At 45.9% G+C, this 27,027-nt stretch overlaps 1 protein-coding gene across 1 annotated transcript in view; it reads right to left on the bottom strand.

Moving 5' to 3' along the window:
* Positions 1-603: 603 nt before the first annotated feature.
* TPD52 (tumor protein D52) overlaps positions 604-27,027 on the bottom strand; it is a 102,568-nt gene continuing 76,144 nt past the window's right edge. Inside the window, exon 7 of the mRNA XM_054167172.1 lies at positions 604-887. Within this exon, the coding sequence (XP_054023147.1) occupies positions 734-887 (154 nt within the window). The 3' untranslated portion in view covers positions 604-733. The remainder of the gene's footprint in view (positions 888-27,027) is intronic.

The following is a 27,027-nucleotide window of genomic DNA, read 5'->3' as shown; positions in this document are numbered from 1 at the left end:
TACAATGGGCCTCAGCCCAACAACTCAACTTGTCCAGATGTCTTTGCAGAGCCTTCCTACCCTCCAGCAGATCAACATCCCTCCCAGCTTAGTGTCATCTGCAAACTGACTGAGGGTACCCTCAATTCCCTCATCCAGATCATTGATAAAGATATTAAAGAGAACTGACCCCAATACTGAGCCACAGGGAACACTACTAGTGATTGGCCACCAACTGCATCTAATTCCAACCACTGCAACTCATCTGGCCCAGCTGCATCCAGCCAGTTTTTTGACCTCTTTTTACAACAGATTAAACCCAGTATCTGCAGATGTCCTGTACTTGCAACCTGGCAAGCAGGAACTACTGATATTCTGTCTGAAACACTGTAGTGGAAGGAGGACCATAACAGCAAGGTTTGGACCTCCTCCAGGGAAGTATGATGTCTTAGATCAACATCCCTCTGGGATGGAAAGACAAACTCTGGCATACTTTCTACAGGGGTATGTAAACATCCAACTCCTGTTACCTACAGAAGCTCAGTTAACCTTTCACATTGAAAGCTAAAGGCAAAGAGCTAGAAAGATCAGTGAATAAAATGGAGCAAGAATCAGGTCTGAGGTGGTTATTGTTTTTTATTGATCTCATTATTTACAGAACCAAGTGAGCAGAAGCTTTTTATTTATTCCCTGAGGAGACATCCCAGTTTCATAAATTGCTATAGAGCACTAAGTGAATTTATTTACATGAAATTTACTCCTTTTGCTTCGTTTGCTTGCTCTCTGCAAGCCCTAAAAGCACTGCATCAGCTTCCAGCAAGGTTGTGTCAGTTGTTGCACCCAAAAACCTAGAGGTGAGCTCAAGATCCAGCAGTCTCAGGCGTACTCGGGTTCCCCTCTGATACTTTCTGTGGAGAAAAGGGAGAAGGGGAAGAAGGTAAGTTCATCTTAAGCAATGGTCTGGCATCTCCTAAGGCTGCTCTCCTGCCTGCAGGCCCAGCTAGCAGCGCCTGCTGTGATGGAAGCACACCACTGTTGTAATGCACCAGCTCTGCAGCTGCTGGGACACTGTAACACCAGAGACACTGCTGATGACAGCCCTGTCCACTGAGGAGCAGACACCACCACATCTCACTGAGGGAATGCAGGCTCTATAGAAGAGCAGTTTATTATAGAGGAAATTGTCTGTGTCTTCCATCAAAACATTTCCCTGTATCATCTGCTATCATGCACACAATTATCTGCAGGACAACCTATCATTAAAGGGGAGGACAAGTCATGGTTAGATCAGTGGTGACATTGCTATTATCACAAAAGCACAATGCCAGCTGACTATGGTTTGTATTCCCAACTCTGGGCCTCAGGCAAGGAAACTTTGCTGGTCTTATCCCCTCCTCTGAAGAGTGGGTATCATCTGTAAGGTTTTTATTACATATAATTAAAAAGGAACCCCACAACTACTGTAGTGAAACATTCTGCCTTCGGGGTTGGTTTGATTGTTTCATGCTCTTTTGGCTTTTCTCTTTCTTTCTTTTTCAAGTTAGAAGATGACAGTGTTCAGCATGTCTTAAAAACAGACCCTGTGTCAAGACAGCCATGGCAAATCAGTGAGGATTTCTGAAATACCAGCACCTGGAGGCCTGCTGATCAAAGTCCAGCACCAAAACTGAGAACTACTCTCCTTTCTCAAGTTCCAGCCATACTTTTTCTTCCTAGTCAAAGCATAAAGAGCTGAAGACGTGAAGCTTGATCACTTTGAGCAAAAGCAAGAGAGAGTTTGAGACATTCTCCTGCTCCAGGCTGCAGAAAATGTAACAGGGATGTCGGGTTGCATGCATTTCCACCTTGCTTGTTTTCACCTCCAGCTTCCAGCTGTACTGTCTGACAACTGTTTGCCAGCATGGAGGAAAACTGAACTGGGTTTCAGCTTTCTTCAGCAGATCCAACCAAGATCATTTTGGAAAACCTTAAGGAAAGGTGCTGGACTTGCCTTTCTCTTTAAGTTTGTCCATTGTGTGTCAGTTCTCTCTCACAGTAATTTCCTATGGCTCTGGGTTAAGCCTGGGCAACCCCCCTGGCTGGGTTAAAAGCTCCAAAGGAAGATCATCTGGCGCTCTGAACAGCTACACAGAGGAACTTCAGCCAGCAAGGCTTGTGCCAGCATTCATCCCAGTGAATCCTGTGATGCCCTGCATCAATCAACACACTGGAAATACCACACCTTTGTCTGAAAACCATGAAACTCAAGGCCCTCATCTGCTTCCTCTGTCCAGAATGAGAGTAAGTCCTGTTGTGGCGAAGAGAACAGCACAGCTACCAAGGACAGAGAACAGCTTACGTTCGGTTGATACCTCAGCAGCTGGAAAGGACCAGTTCTGCCCCCTTCTCTGTGAAAGATTTGCAGGTCAAACCAGAACAGTTTCACAACTGATGGTAATTACTCATGAAAGCAAATGTGCAGCATTTTCACAGGAGTAAAGACAGAGGTAACACAAAATTAGAAGAGAATGTCTGAGGTCATCTAAATGGAGGATACCTTCTGGGATTTGTTCGGCTGGTTTCCAAGAGAATGCTCCCCAGAGAAGCCAGGATTTTCTGAGGTAAGAAGGGGAATGAAGAGGAAAGCTCCTCAGTGAGGAACCTTAGATGAAGGTAACAGCTCACCAGTGATTTTAGCCACTTGGGTAGAGGGCAGAAATCTCCAGAATATTCTCTAGCATGACCCAAACCTTTACCTTACTGACAGCTGATGGCTAGATGGGCTGCCTCTGCCTCCAACCCTAAAGTTACCCTGAGCCCTAATACTATTTCTGGCATAAATTACCTGACTTTCCTGCCTTTGTCCATGAGTTTGAGCAGTGGATGAGGCATGAGAAAAGACCATTTCTTTTCTTTTTAACAGAGCCTAGGTACCAAGAAGACATTTATCCTTAAAACAGATAAAACTATCCTATGGTTAAAGCAGAAGCTTGAAGCAGGACCCACAAACAAAGCAGGCTTTTTATTAATCTCCAGAACAGTGTCCTAGGAGACACAGGACACCACTGTAAAAGGAAAGAAAAGATCTACTCCACTTTGCAAAAGGACTTGCTTTCTTTTTAGGTAACAATGCTGGTATTCAAGATCATCCTATCTCCTGACCATCAGCAGGAACCATTAACCTTCACCCAAGCCCCAGGCACGGTGTTTGTGGAGCAGACACGTGTTTTCCTCCTACCACTTCCTACCACCAGGTAAGAGTATCAAATTCACTTTGAAGCAGACCAAAGTGCTTCAGTTGCATTCACCAGTGAAGGTATAGGAATGTTCTACAGCACTTTAAACAATTATTTTGGAGGTAGAGCCAAAGCTTTATCCACTTCTGCAGAGTTTATCTGCAAGAGCTACCAATTTTAACCCTTTGGGCACACCAGTTTTACCCAGGATTCTAACACACAGCCTCAGAGGTGCTAACCTGCCTGAGGCCAGTGTCAGTAGAGCACCCACTGGAGCACCCAACAGAAACCTTCAGCCAATGATCAGTGGGCTCCAAAGAGCTTTCTCTAGTATAAATGAGTGCTTGCAGTCTTCTCTCTGTCTCTCTTGAAGTGGGCAAAGCACTGAGTACAGCTGCATCCTTCCTCAAGCATCCACTTCCACAAGATGCCTTCAAGTTATGTTGGAAGCAACCCAAATAACTGCTTCAGTGTTCTTTGTAAATTTTTCATGGAAAAGAACTGGAACAAATCAAGATGAAAACCCTTTGCCTTACCTGAACTATAGGTCTGCTCAACCATACATCACTACTCCAGTCCAGTCCAGTGTTCTGTTCTGTTCTGTTCTGTTCTGTTCTATTCTATTCTATTCTATTCTATTCCATTCCATTCCATTCCATCCCATCCCATCCCATCCCATTCCATCCCATCCCATCCCATCCCATCCCATTCCATCCCATCCCACCCCACCCCATCCCATTCTCCCTGCAGTCAGCAGGGACATCCCCACCTAGATCAGTTAAAACATTAAAGCATTGTTTTAAACTATCCAATATTTAGCCTTGCATGTGACCAACAAAATACAGGCTGCCTTTTTTGGAAGCCTTCACATAAACTGACCAGGCACATATTGGTCTCAACTGTGTTAGCAAAGGCAGACATAGAGTTGGCTTAAAGCGCTGCCCTGGCACAGATCTGTAATGTTTTTTGTACAGGTCACCCTCTGATGCCCTGCAGGGCAGGAGCTCAGCAAGAGCACAGCACTTCCCAGCAATCCCTCGTTGCCAGCACACATAAAACCCTTCTTCAGAAGAAAGGGATGAGCTCAGCAGATGACTGTCAAGCTGAAGGCAGTGCGGTGCTACACAAATCTTGCTGAAGTGGCTCTTTCCAGCAAGGTACACCTTGTGCATCTAGCAACGAGAAGACAACAACCCTGTTTCCAGCAGCCTGATAGAACAGTCATAACACCCCTCCTACACACACACCTGAAGTGGGAGCCTGAAGGCACTGCTGGGGCAAAAAGGGCAAACCCTGGTGTTGTAGGTATGAGCAAGACAGGAGGAAGTGGCAGTAGAAAGCTAGTGTGAACTCTGCACCAAGTACACCATGGGGTGCCCAGAGAGATGCTAGGAGAGCATTTAGCAGCCTGCTGCCCATCTTTCTTTAAAAGTATACTAAAGAGAAGACAAAGAGCATGCATGAAACTGAATAACCATGTAAAGATCTTGTTCTCAGGGCAACCAGGGTGATTAAGGGACTGGAACATCTGTCTGATGAAGAAGGGCTGAGAGACCTGGGGTTGTTTAGCCTAGAGAGGAGAAGACTGAGAGGGGATCTTATCAATGTTTACAAATACCTTAAAGTTGGTGTCAAGAATGGGACAGTCTCTTTTCACTGGCACCCAGTGACAGGAGGAGAGGCAATCAATGGGTACAAACTGGAACCCAGGGAGTTCTGCCACAACATGAGAAAAAGCTTCTTTATTGTGAGGGTGATGGAGGACTGCAACAGGCTGCCCAGAGAGATTGTGAAGTCTCCTTGTCTGGAAACCTTGGAAACCCATTTGGACATGTTCCTGTACTGCCTGCTCTAGGTGAACCTGCTGTGGCAGGGGGTTAGACTAGATGATCTCCAGAGGTCCCCTCTAACCCCTCCTATCCTGTGATTCTATCATCTGTTGATTTGCCTTCTGTAAATCTCTGATCTGCCTTTACAGAAAGAATTTACTTGGGAAAATCATTCAACAGCAGGACAGTGAAGTCCAACAAATGCAAATGAGAATCACCATTTTGCCAATAATATTGATGAACCCCTAGAGAAAAAGACTCCAAGCACTGAGCCTTTTGAGGCATTGACGGCTTTAGCTGAAGAGATGTCAAAACAGATGTGTCAGTTCAGTTGAGGATAACCTGCTGAAATGTCGTGCCTCGTGATACACTGAAGTGCAGAGAGGTGACCTGAAGGTCCTTTCAGCTTCAGTGTGATTCATCCATGATTTGTTATCACAGCACTCAGTCATTCAAATGAAGGATGGATGCTCAAAGCTGGGTTTTCAAAGCACCTCTGTTCCCTGCAGTCGAACACTTCACCAAAAATGCTCCAAGGTTGCCGTGGATATCCTTTCAGAAAACACCATCTTACTTTGGTGACTCACCAACACATTGCCACTTCAGCTGGATTTCTTTCCTAGTTCATTTGTTTTCCTCTTTCCATAAGCTAAGCCAGCAATCGTGCTCTCCTTTCTTCTGAGCACTGACCATTTGCGACACTTGCTTAATAATCTTTTCAGAATGATTCTGCTCCTTGTGTCAAAGCCATCCTGCTACAAGGAAGAAGTCTACACTCTGCTAGATGCAAGCAGAGAACTAGATAGTTTGCTAGATAAAAGCCTCTCACATTCTTGAAAGCATCTGGCAGAATGCTGTAAGCCTGTGTGAAACCATCAGCTTAAAGTCATTGTCACCTTGGGCTTTCAAACAAGAGCACAGAAGCTGAGCCCATGGCAATCATCCACAAAACCAACATGTGCTCAATGAAGTCCAAATCCAAACCCCACTTTGCTCTGACCACTGCTAAAGCAGAAACTGGAAATGAATACCAGGAAGAGCTTGGGGATATTAGCTAGATCCTTGTGTGAAAAACACTCTTAAGCACTTGGATTTACCTGGCCAACTGGAGCTTACAGAGGCAAGAACACACACCAACATCACAACAGGTACCAACACTTGGTGGGAAGAGAACTATCAAACTGGTATGAGCACAGAATTTGGGGGTCACTTCATCATCTGGGGACAAAATATTACCTCTGATTCTGTTTATGGAGCTGCCCAAAACCTTAAGATATTGGTCAAGCCCTGACCCCTTCATTCTGTGGGACCCAAATTGACAGGCTTTGTCACCCTTCCCTGCATCTCCACTGTTGACTTCTAAGGTGACTAGCAGCTGACTGGAAGTGTGACAGATGTAGGTGAAGGGAACAAGGACACATTCATTCCTATAGCTACAAGAAAGTAAATGCAAAGTCTGACAGGAACTGCTTCATGATTGTCATGGAGAAGCCCCGAGTAAGGCACCACGAAGACACTGCCAAGCTCTGCTATTAGAGTTACAGCAATGATGAAGGATATTTGTTTCCACAACAGCAAAACCACCACACAGCCAAGGGTGCCAAACATTTCAATCTAATTCTGTTCCACTGGGTATGGACATTTAGCCTCTTGAGTAGAAGCTTTTAGGCATGAAAAACTTGTGACAAGTAACATGCTTACCTTCAACTCAGACAAAACCTCAAGTGCCCACCAGAGCAGCCCCCAAAAACCCACGCTGACATTTTTGCTATGGTCTCTACAAGAATCTCTCAGAATTCACCAAAACTTTGAGGGTCAGGATCATTCCCTTTTTAGAGACAGAATCCACAGAATAATCTCTATTTTAAAACAGACCTCACAGCACATCAAAGATGAATGCTATAACCTTTTCTCCACGGCATGGGGAGGTAAGATTTGACAAATGAAACCTGCAGTAGGGGCCTCCTGTCATCTAAGAACTTGTATCAGATACAGTTATGTCATTACACAGTCATTTATGCCAGTTGCTTTTTCAGCCCTTAATGTAAAACATATCCTTTAACCTGAGAGGAAACAGCACTCTAAAAGAGATCTGAGGCTTCAGTCCAAATTTTGTGTATTTTTTTTTTCCTGCTGTTTAACCTATCCAAATGAACTATTTTGATTAAAACAGTGCTTTGTAACTCACAAAATGCTAAACATTAAAGATTATGTACTTGGATACATTAAAAAATAGCCAACTGTGCTACAAAACATAAAAAAATCCCATAGCTCTTCAGGCTTATGGGCATCAGGAACCAGGGAAACTGCTTAAAATGATGAAAGAAAAATGTAGCCAAGTGCAACCCCCCCCCCCCAGAGAGGCAAACAACCCCCTGAGAAGCATGCTCTAGCTCAAAGCTCCATCCATCTTTCCTCAAGTGATCTCTGCTGTTGCTTCTGCCCCTTCCCCTTCCCACATGGGGTCCCTGTCTCAGTCAGCTACTTTCCACACACGTAGTGCTGAACCTTCAGCCCTCCACATTTCAAACCCTGTTCCAGTTTTCCTCTCAATACACCCAATCTCAGTCTTACTCCCTCGCTACACTTAGGCTGTTTCCCTAATCATAACTTCTCCTCTGACATCTCTGTCTCCCTGAGAACTCTGGCCAGGCCTTCCCAGTTTTCTTTTCCTACCTCTGGAAAAAATATTTGACTGTTTTTTGGCCTCTCTTACTTGCTGCCTCCTCACTGATCCCAGTCCCAGCCCATTTATCCAGCCAGCCTCATCCTCTTTTCAGTTTCTCGCTCCATCAGAGTTTTTCTTCTTTCACCTGTATCCAGTTTTCTTTTTCCTGCAGGGAGGGCCTCTCAGTTCCCTCACTCAGCTTCCCTGCACCAGCCATCTCAGCAGGTCTCTTGTAAGGGATTAAAAATAGTAGGTTTTGATAATCCAGACATGGCTATTATCAAAATTGAAATCAGACTGTTTCTCCCCCTTACTGTCTGGGTAATGACAATTATCCATGGGTAATTGTCTGGGTAATTACAATTGCCCATGGGAGCAATGACAATGAATTTAAAAACCATGCCCAGCCTTGGTGCTCAATCCTAAAGCTTTGTACAGTTTGGAGGAGCTGTCACACAGGAAACACTTCAGCAAACCAAAATCATTCTCATACTGTCAAGCAGGTTTCTGCAGGCTGGCATATACAGACAGAAAAAACCAGAGCTGCTGAACAGCTGAAGCAGAAACCTGAATTCTCAGTTGCATGTGAAGCCCAAGGAGAGACTGAAAAATGCTAAAGATGAAGGAAGGACAGGCACTAATGGTTTGGGATGTCAGAGGAAGGCTGGCAGGGAGCAGTGGGGTCTGGAAGGGATGCACATTGAGGAATACAACTTTGGAGAATACTGGGTGGGTGAGATCCGGCAGGCTTGATGAAAAGGAGGAAGAACTGGAAGGGATTCTAAGACAAGATGACCTGGAGGCAGCACAGGATTCCCATTCATCTATCAACTAAGGCTAAAAGAGGACTGCTGCTTCCCAAATAACTGCTGAAAAGCACCAGTCTCTTCCCTGAACCTCCCTATTACCACGTCTTAGCCCAGTTCTCCCTAGTAAGAAGTGACAGGACAAGATGAAATGGTCTCAAGTTGTACCAAGGGAGAAGAAACTTCTTTACTGAAAGGGTTCTTAAAACACTGGAACAGGCTCCCAGGGAGGTGCTTGAATGCCCATCCCTGGAGGTGTGTAAAAGAGATGTGGTGCTGAGGGGTATGGTTTAGCACCAGCTTTGGTAGAGTTAGAGAATGGTTGGGACTTGATGGGTTTAAAGGTCTTTTCCAGCCCAAACTATGCCACGACTCTATGACAAACCCCATGACCATCCAAACCATGCCAACCATACCTTGTGTGACTCTTTGCCAAGGAGAGAGTGTTATTGGCCAGGCTTGGCTCTAACAATTCACAGCCCACAAAGCTACTTTAATGTACTGTCTCTACTGGGAAAAAAACACAGCCACCCAACAATACATTACGATACTTTCCCATCACTGCAGCAATTCCCACCACAGGCAACACTTTGTCTCCAACAAAGAAGCCTCACATTCTGTGCCGGCAAAAAAAACCTATCCATACTGTAGGGGTGCCAAGAGGAACATCTGTGTGCTCAGAAGGACACAAAACTGGCTTTTTGTGTGTGTGTATGTGTGTGTGTGCGCCTGGGTGAAAGAGCTGGGGGCGGGGGAGCTCCCAGACAATAGCCTGTGTGAGTGCCTAGTAAGGAAATGCTCTTTCATTGCCTTCCTCCTTCCTTTAGTTTTGAATCTGAACAAGGCAGGCAAACAGCCGCCCGCAGCAGTTCTCAACTACTCCTCCAAGCCCACTGAAAAGGGTTAAGTTTCTCCCACATCACTAGTTTTAGCTTGGGTTATTTTTACCAGAAAGGCTTTCTTTGGCTGTTGAACACACACACACACACACACACACACACACACACATCTACTTCTCATCTAATCACCTGAGGATTCTGGCTCTACTTGTCTCTTCAGTACAAACTGCTATGACTGCAATGTAGATGTCATTCATGAAAATGCTGAACTACAGACAGTACAAATTTGCCTACAAGATGGATGCATTTGTGGGCTTTGATTATCAGCAAAGTGAAGTTTAAAAAGGAGGAAAGAAGAAATCAGACCCCCCCCCCCAAAAAAAAAGTACAGATACTGCTGCCTTTCTGGATGCTGGGTCAGCCACTTGGAGAGCAGTGTGGCAAAGTGAACCAGGAACTTGCACCACCATGAAATCAAAGCTGTAAAGCAATGGAAACAAGCCCAGCGGAAGCAAGTGGTTGTAGAAAGGCCCTCTATGGAGAGCTGCTTGCATTGCTTACCAATGACCATCTAGATTCTGGTTTTGTAAGACCTCCTTAATCAGCTATTTAAATGATCCAACAATTCTCCATTGTCACATTGAAAAATGACATTTTTCTTCTCCACTTCAGAAGATGCTTCCTGCTGATGGCCCAGCAACAGTTAAATATGTTCAAGGTCCTGGCTATAGAAAAAAGCAGAAGAAACTTTACATTTTCTTCCCTAGAGAGATGCTTACTAACACCATATTCTCCTTTTCTTCCTGCCCTGTCTGGTGCAATCCAACCACCTGACAAGAAACCACCAATGTGGATCACTTCATGCCTCTTTAATCCAGCAGTGCCTCCAAGAGCGGCAACAAGTGTCCCAGGGAATCAATTAGCAGAAACTTATCTGTTTCCCCAAATATTTGTAACTCTCTAACCAAAGGTCTGAAATTACATCCCCTTCCCTTTGGGGAGAAGGGAGTCAAATGATGCAGATCTGCAAGAGTGCTCAGCCTTTCAATCAGCCTCTCAAACGCTCACCTTGCTGGGAACATGCTCCAGCAAAGCAGGGAGGTTTTGACATACCCAATGCACAGCAGACAAAGAACACTGCATTTTCTGCTCACACTATGCAGTGTTATCTTAATATGCCTTCTCCAGAGAGGAAACTGAGTTACATGAGCTCCTACAACCTCTGTCCACAGGGAAAAGGAACAATCCAGCTCTGTCATCTGGGAGAGGTGTCCATGGCATTTAACTCTGGATTTGGAGACACTGGTCCAGCACTTCCCCTTCAGGAGGCTCAGCACAGAGAGGGCTGAACTCAGGCACGCAGAGTTCAGGTCTAGTAGGGATCCCTGGGTGTGGAAGCAGTCCAAGCACCTTTACTGGACAGATCTTGACTACCAAACCATGCAGATCTAAACTGCTACTTTGTGGTGCCAGACCTGATACAGCTGCAGGAGGTTCCTAGTATGAGAAGCAATGAGGGGTGTAGTGAAAGTGACTCCAGAGTCAGTTAAGGTCAAGGAAAATGGTTTAGCTCTTGTTTAGCCCTGACCATACCAAATCAAAATTGATTGCACATTTCTGCACTAGGCTCCAACTTCTAGGTCTTATTGACCCAGGTCTATTGCTACCTGAATGGGAAGAGTCAGCTCTAGTTGAGCACTGCACTTAAAGAATGATTTCAGATGGAAAAGACCTTTAAGATCACACAGACTGACAGACTGTATTGGGCTGGAAAGAACCCTCAAAGGACACCTTGTCCAACCCCCTGGCAGTGAGCATGGACACCTCTTACTAGATTAGGCTGCCCAAGGCCACATTTGAGTGTGATTTTGAATGTCTCCAGGGACAGGGCCTCAACCACATCCCTGGGCAAGCTGTTCCAGTATTTCACCACTCTCATTGTGAAGAACTTCTATCATTTAAGCTAGTTTGTCCTTCTGGAACTCAGGATGAGAAGGGTTACAACACAGCACTGCGAGAAACCAGCCCACATCTAACTGGGCTTGAGGTGAATGGGTGCCAACACCTGCATGGAACCACTTGGATGGACTTCCTAGTGCATCCCATGATCCCCATGCTATCCTGGCAAGTGGAATAAACTGGGTATCTCCACCTCAATCACCTTGGGAAAGGGGGGAACTGCAAAGAATGAAGACCCAACTGGGAGCCATTGAGGTAAAACACAGCTAAATACTTGAGTAACATTAGAGAATTTACCTGAGCTTGGCACTGTGTGAAGGAAAACTGTTTCACCTGTTCTATGCATGAACAAAAAACACCAGAAAAGTTAAAAAGATGGGACAGTATCTGTGCATGTACTGATGATTTTCTAGTCTCCTTTTGCAGTTTTCAATGCAGCTGATTGATGCAAATGCTCATGAAAACAAGATTCGGACAATTTTAGGTAATTTTCCTTTTTGCCCTCATTCTTATTGCCAAATCCTTAACCCCATTTCAGGATGCCAGTGCAGAGACAGCAAATCCTGAAGTGCTTGCAAACTACTGCTTACACTCTAAGATTTCTGATTCCTGGCCCATGTCATTGACAGGAGGAAGCTTACTGATTTCTGTGGGCACACACACGCAGCTCTGCAATGTGCCTGCACAAGAGGATCCTGAAATAGGGCTAAACCCATAAAATTCAACCAAAACAATGAAGAACAGATAGAACCAATGGAGGAGGCAACACCTGTCATTTGCTGGGCTTTTTGTCAGAGCAGTAGGTCCTCCTCATGCACTTAACACAATTCTGCTCTTCATGTTTTCCTCTGAACTGCAGGCAGTTAAACTGAATCTCCCCATACAACCTCCTTCACGATCTCCCTTCTCCTCCCCAGCATATATTTGGTGCCTTAAAATTCATCAACAGTTTCTCTAGTTGGTGTCAGAGGATACAAGCACTCAGTGAACATATTTTTTTCCCAGCTAATGCTCACACCATCTCCTAGAGCTGTATTACTGGGGTGTAAAAGGGAAGCTGTTAAGATGCTGTCTTATTTTCTCCCTGTTACCATTGCTGTGCATTCCACCCCCAAATCTTGATAATATGCAAAAAATATTCAGACCCTGTATCACAAGCTCCTTAATTCATCACTGAGTTCCTTTGTAGTGCCTCCAAGTGCTGATCTTCAAGCCCTACTGCCAAACTGTTCACTACTTAAGAAAATAAAAGCCCACATCTCCTTTGTGTGCAGCACTTCTGCAAGGGTCTTCACTTGTTCAAATCAGAATTTATTTGCACAGTGGCTCTGAAAGGTTCTGAAAGGCTCTTACAGAGCAAACTTCAAGCCCCCCTCCCTGTTTCTCTTTTATCTGCAAAATATCCTACTGAACATTTACATTTTTAAAAACACAGAAGATATTTCAAGACTCCATGGATTTCAAACATATGAAAGGCAGGATGGCTCTTCCTGAGCACAGGACACCACTCCAGAGCAAGGTGTAAGCGGATGTTTGGCCTGTTCACCTTTACCTTCTGACAAGTAAGGACAAGGATTCTGTTTTAATAAGGTTTTAGGCAGTTGAGATAAACTAAACACATCCTGCAAGGGAGTGACTCTAGACTTAGAGTGGTGGTACCCCTGAACATGACAGTGGTTTGGGATATACTGGCAAAGAAGCCCAGATGTTAACATCCACCCACCACCCTTCCATACACTCCTCCAGGTCATGCATCTTCTCCCAAGCTTCCTTGAAAACCTTGACTGCTTAACTTGCCAGCCTCGCTCTCCTAGGAATTGTGCTGTAGAGCCTCTGCATGCACTGCCTTTGCTGCTGTGAATTGCCTCAGCAGAGCTTAAAGGGAAGGTTCCACTTATTTGCAGGTCTTGTATTTGTTCTGCCCTGCATGCAGCAGGGACGCTGGGGTCAGGAGGCTGGGACTGCCTCACCATACCCACCCAGCACAAGCTGGAGCTGGTGAAAGGGCAGTCTGAGCCTTCTACCTTCACTCCCACCCTGGCCATTCCTGCTGCTGTCCCCACCACAGGGAAAGGTCTCTGGCTACCAGTGTGATCAGGAACTAGATGCATTTGAACATCAGGCAGTTTTCTTCTGTATCAGCTCCCCAAACCATGTCTAAATGCAGCTGCACGAGGGACATGGTCAGTGCAAATGGCTGAGGATAATGCCAGCACAGACCCTGCATTCTGCTCACAAAGCTATCAAAACAATTTGGGACCCCTCCATCCCTCTGCCCACCGCTACCTGCCATCAAGTTAGATGTTAGATGGAGACTAGGATAACAGCCTTTGCCATTAGACTGAAGGAGGGATTTCATCAAAGCAAATGAAACCCAATGGGAAATTCACAATTCATAAGCCTGGAATGGGTCCCCAAAACATTACAAACTAGTCCTGCAGTAAAGGCAGTCCTTAGTTTAAAAGCCAGCTTTGCCCTACAGAGTCAGCAATACTAATAAAACAAAGAATGCTTTTGTCCAAATTAATGTTCCAATAAGCTTGGTCATTGTAAAGGGACCTGCTTATCACTTCCATCTAGCTCAGAAGCTGGAGCTTGTGGCTGTAATTGTTAGCGGCAGTAAGAGAGACCTCAAGCCTGCTTCCGTGCCTTTCACTTGTGTCTCTTCTTTCCACGGCTCAAGGATTTCAGCTCCTGCTATTGCTTACCCTCCGGTGGCGCAGAGCACGGCGCAATCAATCACGATAACAAAATCCCATTCTCGTCTGTGAGTAAAACTAATTGTAGTACAGTATTTCTTTTCCACCACCTTAGAAGGTGCCTCGCAGCTTTCCCACAGTATCGGGTTGCCGATACAAGCACACACACAGAGCGCCTGGGTGAGGACTCATTCCAGCTTCACCTACCTTTTCAAACAAACTCCTCCACACAATGTCCTATCTGCATTTTAAATGGGGGGTGAAACTCTACCGCTCTCTGGAGAAAAAGGACAGGGAGGTTTATTGTGCTCCACAAAAGGTTTAAGGAAAGTACTGATGGTTCGAGCCATCCCTAATGCTCTCAGGGTGAAAGAATCCTTCTGAAAGTGTTCTCAGGCAGGGAAAAGGAAAAGCCCACACGGCAGCGGCTCTGCCCATTCAGGGAGCAAGGCTGCGAAAATGTAGCAATCCCACTAAAATATTTTATCGACCCTAAAAGAATCTCCTTGTGCGTTTTTAAAGGTTATGCCCGCAGTAAAACACTTCTGATGCCAATGGTGTTAGTGATACAACAACGAGCGCACAAAGCCAAAGCAGACCTTTAGTCACCCAGATCACATTCAGCTTCTCTTGGATTTGGGAATAAGCTCAGGTGATGCGGGTGACAAAACACCCACAGAGCCCAGAGCACGCCTGAGCACAGGAGGCAGCTACAGGTTTACCTGGTTGCAAGACTGATCTTCAGTACCTGCCTGGCTGTGTTTCACCTGCAGGCTGTAACCTCCAAGCAGGACAAAGAGCGCAGATCCTTCCACAGAGACAACGCTCAGCACTGCTGCCACTGCCGTGCCGCAATGCTACGGACCAAACCCTCACATTTAGCTCCGGTAAGGCTTGACAGTATTTCAGCACCTTGTCTGTCATACAACTTAGAACAGTTTGGATTGGAAGGGACCTTAATGACAGCTAGTTCCAACCCCCTTGCCATGTGCAGGGGACATCCTCTTAGACCTGGTGTTCAAGGCCCCATCCAACCTGCCTTTCAGCACTTCCAGGCTTGGAGCCTCCACAACTGCTCTGGGCAACCTGTTCCAAGGCCTCAGCCACCCTCATGGGGAAGAATTTCCTCCTCATGTCTAATCTCACTCAACATTCTTCCAGTTTGAAGCCATTATCCCGCATGCTGTCACTCCTTGCCTTTGTAAAAGGTCCCTCTGCTGATCTCCTGTAGGTTCCTTTCAAAGGCTAGAAGCTTGCTTTAAGGTCTCCCCAGAGCCTTCTATTCTCCAGGATGAACAACTCCAACTCTCCCGTAGGAGAGGTACTCCAGCCCTCTGATGATCTTTGTGGCCTTCTCTGGACCCTCTCCAACAGCTCCATGTCCTTCTCATGCTGGGGGCTCCAGAGCTGGATGTGGGACTCCAGGTGGGGCCTCATCAGAGCAGGGGAGGGTGAGTGAATCCCTTGACCTATCTAACCAATTCTTTAATCATGTTGGACTGGATGTGAGGAGGAAGTTCTTCACCATGAAGCCCTGGAATGTGTTGTCCAGGGAGGTGGTTGGGGCGCTGTCCCTGGAGGTGTTTAAGACCAGGCTGGACGAGGGTCTGGACAGCCTGATCTAGTGTGGGATGTCCCTGCCGATTGCAGAGGGGCTGGAACTGGATGATCCTTGTGGTCCCTTCCAACCCTGACTGATACTATGATACAGCACTGCTGATGAAAAATACAGCAAGACCCTGACTGATACTATGAACTTGCACCCTTTTAGACCTCATCTTACCCACATCTCACACTGACCCATTCAGCATTAAGCACACTGGTGAAGATAAGTGAACTACCAGAAGAAACTCAGAAGGAAGCACAATGAATGAGATGAAGTTCTTCCACCCCAGTACTGATGGATGAGCATACCTAACACATGAAGAAAATGCTGTCAAAGTCACCAATTATTCCCCACTGTAACTAAACATTCTGAAATGGAATTGTTTAAGTACCTGAATCAACTGTCTTTTTACAACAGGTGCCCATTTTGTTCAGCCTTTTCATCCATGGGCAGCACAGACTCAATCAAATTATCCCGACAATACCACACAAACAAAATAGGAACAATTAAATGTCAAAGTATCACTATATTTTTTTTTTGGTATAGAAATAATTCTAATACAGAAAAAAGTCATGTTGGTTATAAAACACAAATAAAACACAGCACATAAAATGTAAAAAGCCAGGTTTATTTAACAGAGGTTTTTTTAGCAACTTGCCACACTTAGCACCCAATAAAACAGCAAATAAATGCAAGAATGATGGCTTTGCTTCATCAGCTGCAGTAAAACTTAGGGGGAAACCACAGAAATTTTACAGTTCAGCCTGCACTGCAGCTGCTGTTAGCTGGGATTTGGAAATCCCTGGCAGGGGACCTAGATTTGCCTGTGTATTGGATTCTCTGCCTCCAAGAGCAATGTTTGTGGCCAGGAGACACAGCAGCAGCATTTCTGAGTGGCAGCGGCGGACCAGCAGGTAGGCTCACCCCTGCTGAGCTGGGGTAATGGTGAGGCAGCAGCTACCAGAACCTCATTGCCGCAACAGGGACAGTGAAAAGGATCTGGGGAAGGCTAAGGGTTCCCCCTCACTCGGTGAACAGTTAATTCCTCACACTTGTGTCAGATTTAGCTCCAAATAATTATAACTCAGTGGTTTTCTTCCAGCGTTAGCAGATGTAATTTAAACATTTCAGCCTTACTGAAAAAAACAAGTGAATTTTGCTGGAGGGACTGGAGAAGGGAAGCATTTTACTGAGTGTTCCTGGAATGCCACCATCATAGTCTGCATGTCAAAAACATGCTCCTCCATGTGATGGAAAAAACACAGCTCACAACATATGCCGCTTGGTATCATAGTGTAAGCAACACTCTGCCTGCAACCTACATTTCAGGCTCAAACCTAAACGTGTGAAGGTAACACTGGCCTGAAAATGCCCTGTAATGTTGATGTCTGGTAGAAATTTGGATAAAGTACCAAAAAAGAATGAACAAGTGCGGACTAATAAAATGAAAGAATTTACTACTCACACCCCTGGGGTCTACCCTTGGTTCATAGCTTGGATGTTACAAAAGAAAGGATGCGCAGTGACTCTGCAGGCTGTGCAGTAAAGGGCAGGTTAGCAGTTTGATACTAAACTGTGCCCCCCAGAAGACTAAAAACACTTAAGACTTTTGAGGGTGGCACTGGTTTAATCTCAAAGATGCAATGCTCCAACACATGGGGTGAAACTCTGCTGTAAATCAAACTGCTAGGGTGCATAGAATACATAGAATAAACCAGGTTGGAAGAGACCTTCAAGATCACCGCGTCCAACCCATCAACCAATCCAACACCGCCCAAACAACTAACCCACGGCACCAAGCACCCCATCAAGTCTTCTCCTGAAAACCTCCAGTGATGGCGACTCCACCACCTCCCCAGGCAGCCCATTCCAATGTGCAATCACTCTCTCTGTATAGAACTTTTTTCTAACATCCAGCCTGAACCTCCCCTGGTGCAGCCTGAGACTGTGTCCTCTTGTTCTGGTACTGCTTGCCTGGGAGAAGAGACCAACATCCGTCTGTCCACAACCTCCCTTCAGGTAGTTGTAGAGAGTAATAAGGTCACCCCTGAGTCTCCTCTTCTCCAGGCTAAGCAACCCCAGCTCCCTCAGCCTCTCCTCGTAGGGCTTATGTTCCAAACCCCTCACCAACTTTGTTGCTCTTCTTTGGACTCGTTCCAGCAAGTCAACCTCCTTCCTAAACTGAGGAGCCCAGAACTGGACACAGTACTCGAGGTGCGGCCTAACCAGTGCAGTGTACAGGGGCAGAATGACCTCCCTGCTCCTGCTGGCCACACTGTTCCTGATGCAGGCCAGGATGCCATTGGCCCTCTTAGCTGCCTGGGCACACTGCAGGCTCATGTTCATTCTACCGTCGACCAGCACCCCCAGGTCCCTCTCAGCCTGACTGCTCTCTAGCCACAGGGAGTGATGGACAAAACTCAACTCTTAGGGAAATCTTTAGCATTTCCAACCTTTACTGCTTGACTTTGATCATCTAAACAACTTCCACAAAGTGACTAGTTGATACATTCAGCGATAACCTTCTTTAAGAGTTTCCATTTCAGGAGGAAACTGGTTTGTCCATGTGCAGACACAGAGGCAGTTAAGCAGTGACAGAGTTCAATTAACTTATAATGTGTGAACAGCTTCCTACCAAATACGACCGTGACACCGGAGGTTTATGTATTTTGCTGGGTTTCCTCCTTTTTTTCTCATCTTCTAGAATGAACAGGAAACAACCCAGATACCAAGTTGTAAGTAGTATATTCATTCTTCAATAAACCCCACTTTTCTTCATAGCACAAATGAAAAACTAGGAAATTAGAGGTCCTGTAGTTAAGGCGACACATCATGAGGTTCCTTGTTAACAAGCACAGGCTCTCGGTGAAGCAGAAAACAGACATTTGCTCAGGTTACAGCTTAGCAAAGCCTGCTAGGAAATTGCTTCAGAAATAAGGTCATGTGATTGACCATCTCAGCTTCCTCCAACAATTATCAAGCAAGTGGAAAGAAACAAGAATAAACCCCAAAAAAGGCACGAAATGAAATTGAGGTGGCAGGATTGATGCTGGGTAATAGTCGTATCAGTGTCTCACTCCTCCCTATTTCATTGTCATTTACAAAAGCTACTTTGAGATTGTATTCAGGAGTGCTTCCCACCCATCTGGGTCAGTTCTAAGGGAACATAAAATCTTGAAGAGAAGGCAGTATTTTACCCACAGCACACAGAAACATTTACTTCAGGAATTTGGCAGTATTTATTGGCACCTCCTGTATAGGAAAGCTGGAAGTTCCACTCTGCTTGCCTTCAAGTGCCTCAAAAGCAAGTCATCTTTAATGACCTGCCACTTCCTCCAGAAGTCTTGAGAAAGCTGAGAGGGCATCTCATCAGTAAATCCATAAATATCTAAGGGGTGGGTTTCAAGATGAAGGTGCCAGTCTCTTTTCTGTGGTGCCCAGGACAAGGAACAATAGGTACAAGCTAGAACACAGGAGGTTCCACTTGAGGAGAAACTTCCTTACTGTGAGGGTGATGAAGCACTGTAACAGGCTGTCCAGAAAGGTTGTGGAGCCCTCTTCTCTGAAGACTTTCAAAACCCATCTGGATGCTTTCCTGTGTGACCTGTCCTAAGTGAACCTGCTTTGGCAAGGGGGGGGTTGGACTTGATCATCTCTAGAGGTCCCTTCCAACCCCTAACGTTCTGCAAGTCCTCAATGTTTGACCAATATCAGAAAAGCTACAAGTGGGAGGAGACTTCCAGTCTTACCTTTTCCACTAAACCCCTGAAAATTATATACCAAAACTGTTTCAAAGGGACTTCTCTGAAGAGAAGGGTTTTTCAAACAACCCCCTAAGCAAGCCCTCTCAGAGTTTCACCACCCTAACAGCTGAACTTGTTTACCTGTTATCTAAGCTAATTGTCTAGACCAAGCCAACTGTGTGTTTGGGGTTTTTTTTGTTCTTCCTCCAGCAAAGATGAAAAGATACAAGTGAATCATTCTCTATACTAGAAACAGGTTCTGAATACATGCACTAATTATTTTCATAATGAAATGATTAAAAAAGAAATCATGAAATGCAAGAGTTCCTTTAATACTTTGGTAATTCTAATGCTTATGATGGGCAGGAAAGCTAGAAGAAAGCCAAGGTGACAAAAATGAGCTTTCAAAGCTTCTCCACCATCATCATTTCAGTTCTTTAGGTATGCACTCAAGTTTTATTCTACATCACTCATTTTACTGCAGTAGGAGGCAGATCACAGAGCAGAAAAAAGATCCTAACTTGTCTAAATCCCAGGTCAGCTTTCAGTTTTCTCATCTTCCCCTGAGAAGATCAGCACTACCACCAGCTGTTAGTCTTGCTACCAGCAGAAATCACCTGTGCAAACTGTCTGTTATCCACCAATAATGAGTTCTGATGGCAGGACTGTGAAATGCAAATCATTCTGTTTCTGTCCAGGAGAAAGAAAACAAGAAGCTGTCTCTAAATCACCCTTTCTTCCTGACAAGTATCCATTCTACCTCACTGGGCTGTAGGACACAAGGGACAGGCTTCAGAGGTGGGCCAATCCCAACCTTATGAAGTTCAACAAAACCAAGAGCAAGTCCTGCACCTCCATCAGGGCAATCCCCAGCACAAATACAGGCTGGGTGGAGAATGGGTAGAAAACAGTACTGAGAAGAACTTGGGCTGCTGGTTGATGAGAAGCTCAACATGATAAGCTGGCAATGTGCACCTGCAGCACAGAAAGTCAACCATGTCCTGGGCTGCATCAAAAGAACTGTGGGAAGCAGGTCAAGGGAGGGGATGCTGCCCCTCTGCTCTACTCTGGTGGGACTCCACCAGGAGTCCTGTGCTCAGCTCTGGAGCCCCAAACACAGTAAGGACTTGGAAACAGTGGAGAGGGTCCAGAGGAGGGTCAGAGGAGTGTCACAAAGATGATCAGAAGGCTGGAGCAGCTCTCCCATGAACACAGCCTGAGAGAGTTGGGGGGGTGTTCAGCCTGGAGAAGAGAAGGCTCCAGAGCAGCCTTCTAGTATTTGAAGAGGGCCAGGAGTCCCTCCTGGAGAGGGACTTTTCACAGTGGCATGGAGTAACAGGAAAATGGGTAATGGCTTCAAAACGGAAGAAACTTGACTGGGACTCAACGTTAGGAAGAAATTCTTCCCTGTGAGGGTGGTGAGGCTCTGGAACAGGTTGCCCAGAGAAACTGTGGAGGCTCCAAGCTGGAAGCATTGAAAGGTAAGTTGGATAAGGCCTTGAACAACCTGATCTAACAGCAGGTGTCCCTGCCCATGACAGGGGGGGTGGAAATAGCTCTCTTTAAGGTCCCTTCCAAACCAAACCATTCTATGATTCTGCTGTCAGTGCCCAAGTTGTGTGGTCTGGGATAAGAAACAGTAGACACTAAAGGGTATGGAAAATCATGCAGAGCTGTCTGGAGATGACCATTGCTCAGAGAAGCTCATCTGAAGATCCTCACCAGGAGCACCTATAAAATCTATGTGCCCAAACACCTACTGTCTCAATCCAGGTGGATTATCAATCATGCAGCACAAGGCACCTCCACGATGAAGACTACCTCTGCCCAACCCTGAGGTTCTGCCCAGAAGCAGGGCAGGGTAACACTGGATAAAAGTCGCCCACAGCCAGGGGCTTCCAGAAAGGTCTGAAACATTTCTGCAGTGCAGAAAGCAAAATGAACAAATGGCCAACTCCAGGCAAAATGCTGACATAATGCAGTGCCCAGCACTCCAAATCTGACAGAACTCAGCATGGTGAGTGCCAGGAGACAAAAACCCCAGTGGATGAGGTAAGCTGGCTTGGGCAGCACCAGCAGCACTTTTGCCTGTGTAGTACCAACAGATGTATACATTTAACAACTGCTTGCTAATAACCAACTGCTCTGAAGAGCTGCTTTGCTACAGGAACAAGCAGCCCACATCAAAAGAACCTCATTTGTGTATCAAAGGAGAGACTATGCTCAATAATAACGTTTCTTTGAATTGTCACCTAAAAATAGCATAGGACAAACTTCACTTTTGGCTTGAAGAGTGTTGAAGGGAGGAGAGATTTTCATTTCAGCCAAACAAACCCCAAGCACTTTCGCTCTGCCTGCTGCAAATACCATAGGAAAGAAGAGAAACCGACTGTAACTACGTGGTGTGAGGTGGTGGGTGTGAAAAAGAGAAAGACTACTTCTTACATGCACTCCAAAACCTCTCAGCAACATCAAAGGAGAGCGTGCCACGCTCTTCCCAAAGGTGTTTGTTTGCACTCCGAGAGCAGCTTACGGCGCAGAGGCCTCGCGATCGCACGGAGGAACACGCTCCCCTCCGTGCCAAAATCCTCTCACGCTTCCCTGTTTACTCCCCAACCACCTCCTTTGTTCCACTAGCCCCATCTGGAAGGTTGCTAGAGGCTCAAGAGGTGCACAGCCTGCTTTGCTCGCTCACAACAGAACACCAGAGTGCCTCGCTGCTCGTTCTCTGCTGCTTTCCCCTTTCAAGAAACACTTTGGTGCTCCCTGAAGAGTTCTGCTACTCCATTCAACGCTGCCCACAAAGTCTGAAGTAGCTTTATGTCACTGAGCAGCGCTGGCACGCCTTTATGTCACACACAGCACTTTCAGGCTTTTTGCTAATCCCCATTCTTCTTTCCTTCTAAGTTTTATGTTACTTGAGAATTTGACAGGAGGAAGATTCACGTGGACAAGGCCTTCCGAACCCAAGCTGCTACTGGCTGGCGATGACCAGATGAAGTACAGCAGAGCAGAGCTGTCATCTGTCGAAGGCTGCCCAAACTGTGGTACAAGCTCTCATGCTTTTTCTTTCAACAAGGGCAGAAGTTACACCTCAGTGCTACAAACAAGGATGGCCATGCCCTACTTCCCATTTCACCTCTGTGGGTGTGAAAATCCCAAAGAAAGTGAACACTTGTGAACAGAGCCTAACCCCAATTGTATAACAAAAAGAGAGTGTGACAAGGCTTTAAATTTAGTGTGAATTTAAGCAATAGAAGCTATTCTGCTTATTAAGAAAAAAAGCCAAGTCACAGAGTGACTCTGTCACCAGTCTAAAGCCATAAAATGCAGCAAAATAAGGCAGGTAAGCTCGATGTGCTCAATTACTTCCATTAATTGTTTACACTTCCTAATGAAATCAAACACTTTCACAGCCCTGAGCAATATAGCTTAGAGATGAAAAAGCAGGCCATACCCTCCTTGTTTTGAAGTCTCTCCACTCTCATGAGCTTGTCCTAGTCAGAACCACTCTTCCTCCAGCTGTAAGGATAGGGGAGCAGCTGCCTGACTGAGCAGTGCCAACCCCACATATTGCTACAGAAAAGCAGCTGTCTGCCTGCCTGCCCAGCTGAAAGAGCAGCGCTGGAGGCACTGGCCAGCAGTGGCTGCAAAGGCAGCTGCTTGGTTCATACAGCTGCAGGAGGAGTGCTAGGTATTCAAGTCAGAGGAGAAATGGAAGATGGAATGGCTCAAGCTGTGTAATCATAATTCTCAGAATTTAGAATAGATACTTTCATCTTTAACCTCTGATCCTTAGCCAGCCCTTTGTGAACTGGGATAAATAAGGAATAAATATGGGATCAATAGGAGATAAATACAGGATAAATATGCCTCCTGCTCACGGCATCCTGAAAATCTGAATTCACTTATGACTGTGAAACATAGGAATATAACAACTGCATAGCAATGCCGAGGAGAAACAAGGAATTCCATCTTCTTTGCAAACTCTCCAACACATGGCATAGCTGCTCATACAGAAACACCAATATCCAACCTTAACCTCCCCTGGTGCAACCTGAGGCTATTTGCTCTCCTTCTATCACTTGTTACTAGAGAAAAGACCAACCCCCACCTGGCTCCAACCTCCTTTCAGGCAGTTGTAGAGAGCGAAGTGGTCTCCCCTCAGCCTCCTTTTCTCCAGGCTTGTTGAAAGGTCAACTATGGAGCTAGCAAAAATGGCAACACTCTTCAAGGTGGAAGCAGGGGAGAAGAGGGGGAAAAAAGATCACAGAACTGGAAAACAGATGGAGGCACCTCAGAAACACAGGGTATATGCTGGTGTGGACTTCAGTGTATGAGGCACAAGACAGCAAGCAAACACAGGACAAGAATGAGAAGCAAGGGGAGATCTCGGGGCAGAAAACGGGATGAGGAGCTTTGTAAAGCACAGATTCTTCCTCGTGTGCTACCTCTTAACTTCAGGTCTGATTTCCAGAGTGAGACCAAGGGTTAAGAAGCTCTGACTCAAGCACAAAGATTCTTCCAATGCCTCTGTAGGAACCAGCATGGGGCTGGCAGGACTGGTAGGTTTACATGTAGGCAAGTACCAGATTCAGGCCCACAGCATACACCAGAGTACCAACGCCAGGTCTCCTTTTGTTCTCCAGACCATTCCAAACTTTATTTAGCTACAGCTGAGATACTCCACCTTCCTGGCACTTTGGCTTAGTTGCTGAACAAATGCTTAGGGAAAGAAAAAACCAACCTGAAGCAGGTGGAGATTGCCATCTCTGTTCTCAACTCGTCACGTATATACAACTGCTGGCTTTGCAGGGGTGTAAGTGACACAGCATTGGAGAAGCAGAAGCAACATACAGAGGAAATGAAATCTACTGACCCCTCCTCAGTTTCTCCAGGCTTTGAGTCAAGTTTAAAGATCAAATATAGAAAATGGTAATCTAAGAAAATGATTCAAGTACAACTTTGTGTCCTGGTCCTGGTCACCCATAAAACATTCTTCCTCCCTTTTACTGCAAAGTGACAACGAGTGAATGAGCTCTGCAGGCTGCTGCTACAGCAACCTGTGGCTGTTTGATGACCCTCTATGGAAGCTACTTTGGCTCCTCTTGTTCATCTCCTGGCAGGAATCTCTTCAGGTCAAGTTCAAGAAGGTGATGGGTTTCTCCCCAGCACTGACAGCAGAGTAATACTTCAGAGATGGGCTATCACATCTACAGTACTGGAGATGCAACAGGAAAAGGCACTGCTGTGGAGCTGCAGGATGTACAGCAAAGGGAAGAAATAACAACAGAACTCTTCTGCTTGCTCCTGAAGCACTGCTGGTGGCAGAATACACTGTCCTCACTTAAATACTACAGAACTAGAGAATACTAGAGAACAGGTCATGTGAGGAGTGGTTGAGGGAACTGGGATTGTTTAGCCTGGAGAAGAGGAGGCTAAAGGGAAGCCACATTGCTCTCTCCAACTCCCTAAAAGGAGGCTGCAGTGAGGCATCTCTATTGTCAGGTGACATAAATGGTCTGAAATTGTGCCAGGGGAGGTTTAGATTGGATATTAGGGAAAACTTCTTCACTGAAAAAGTGGTCAGGCATTGGAACAGATTGCCCAGGGAGGTGGTGGAGTCCCTGGAGGTGTCCAAGAAATGTGTGGGCATGGCCCTTTGGGACATGGTTAAATGGCCGTGGTGGTCTAGGTTGCCGGTTGGACTCGATCTTAGAGGTCTTTTCCAATCAAAACAATGTTATGGTCCCATGTATTGAAGTGCCAACCTTCCTCATTTATTCTTACAAATCCCAAATAACCAAAATAAGAATCTAAACACTAAGGAAGACAGAAACATTGAGTTTCCCTTCCCACTGTAAAGCGGAGAAGAATTCTGCTGACACTCTCCGTGACAGCACAGTTCAGCAAACTGGCACAAGCAGAGGTAGATTCTTCACCAGCTCCAAGCTGCTAGGCAGTCTGACTGCCAGAAAACAGATGCTGGGAAGCCATAGCAGCCTTTAGGCCATTTATCAGAGTCCTTCCCAGTTATGAAGTAAATCAGGCAGGAAGACTAATGCATCCTGGTTAGAACACAGGAAAAAAAAGACCCCAGCTCCTTCCTGCCAAAAAAGTTTCTGTTCCTGGGTACCTTACAGCTTCCATGCTCAATTCAGTTTTTCTTTCCATGAAATGGGATGTTAAAAACCATTTCATTAATACTTCAAAGAACCACAGAATTCAGGCAGGACACTGCCATTCCTCAGAGCTGCATTTCAGTATCTGGAAGGGACCTACAGGCAAGCTGGGGAGGGGCTGTTTAAAAAGGCCTGTGGTGATAGGATGAGGGGCAATGGTAGATTTAGTTTGGACATAAGGAGGAAGTTCTTTATTATGAGAGTGGCAAAATAATGGAGCAGGTTGCCCAGGGATATGATTAAGGCCCCATCCCTGGAAACGACCAAGATCAGACTTGATGTGGCCCTGGGCAACTTGATCTAGTTGGAGATGACCCTGCTGACTGAAGGGGGAGGTTGGGCAAGATGACCTTTGAGGGTGCCTTCCACCCCAATGCAATTTGTGAATCCATGTATTTCTGTACTGCAAACTCTGCTGCTCTGCTGTGACCTAAATGTTCACCAACTCACCCCGCAGGCCAACAAGCTCTCTTTAGCCTCCTCCCTAATCTCCTGGTGGGAAAGCACCCTTGGACAGGAGCAACATTCTCAGGGGGCTTGGCTGAATGGAGGCAGTGGCTGCAGGTCACATCTTGTACGCTCTAGGAAATAAACCAAGTGCTGCCACATTTCGCCTCCCACGTCCTCGCTCCCACCACAAGGCACACAGCTGAACGCTGGAGCAAGTGAAAAGGCTTTCACCATCAAACGTGGTTTGTTTCCTTACGAGGGAGGGGATGCCCAGCCATCTCCTGCAGCTTTCAAAGCTATCTGGAAAATAATTGGGTTTTCAGGAAGTATTTCAGGGGGCGATGGAGTCACAGCTTACAGTGAGACACGGCCAGTCCCAGGGGAAAGCTGGAGAGATCCAAGGCTTTTATCTGTAACCAACTGGCCTGAGCTGGCCTGTGCTCACAGCACGCTGGCGAGGCAGCCTGGCTCTTTGCACAACAGCACTTGTGTCTTCCCAAGGCTCCTCAAGTTCCCACCAAGCCCTTACTCCACAGGAGAGAACAGCAGCTACTTGTTCACTTCAGCACACTTTTTCATTAGAGGAGAAATGTGGATTTTGGGGGACATCTCACAAATCATTCCACAGAACAGAAGCACCTCTTCAGTGTGGGATCACTGCCTAGGAAAATGGGAACACTTACTTCCACGTGCCCACAGACAGAGCATGCAGAACGTGGTACTCCCAGATACGGCGCCGAGACTGCAATTCAACCCCCCCCAAATTAAAGCTCCATCTGTGAACACAGCCCTGGCCTGCTGCAGACTTTAATCTCAAATGAGCAGTAATTTAATCAATAAAGACATAAAGCACTGAAACACCCAACCACAACATCACAACCAAAGTCTATCAGCCTATAGGAAAAACTGCTCATAATATTTTGGATGCTACCCTTCACCAGCCCCCCTACAATCATCGTCTCCAATTCCAACATATGTTTGTCTCTCTGCCTGAGATAATTTCTGATAGCAGGCACACTAATTAAACATTCTTTAGAAGCCACAGGGCTGAA

This window comes from Dryobates pubescens, chromosome 14, assembly GCF_014839835.1.
Source record: "Dryobates pubescens isolate bDryPub1 chromosome 14, bDryPub1.pri, whole genome shotgun sequence".
Lineage (NCBI taxonomy): Eukaryota > Metazoa > Chordata > Aves > Piciformes > Picidae > Dryobates > Dryobates pubescens.
The sequence above is the reverse complement of the archived record's forward strand: the minus strand, read 5'-3'. Positions and strand labels throughout refer to the sequence as shown.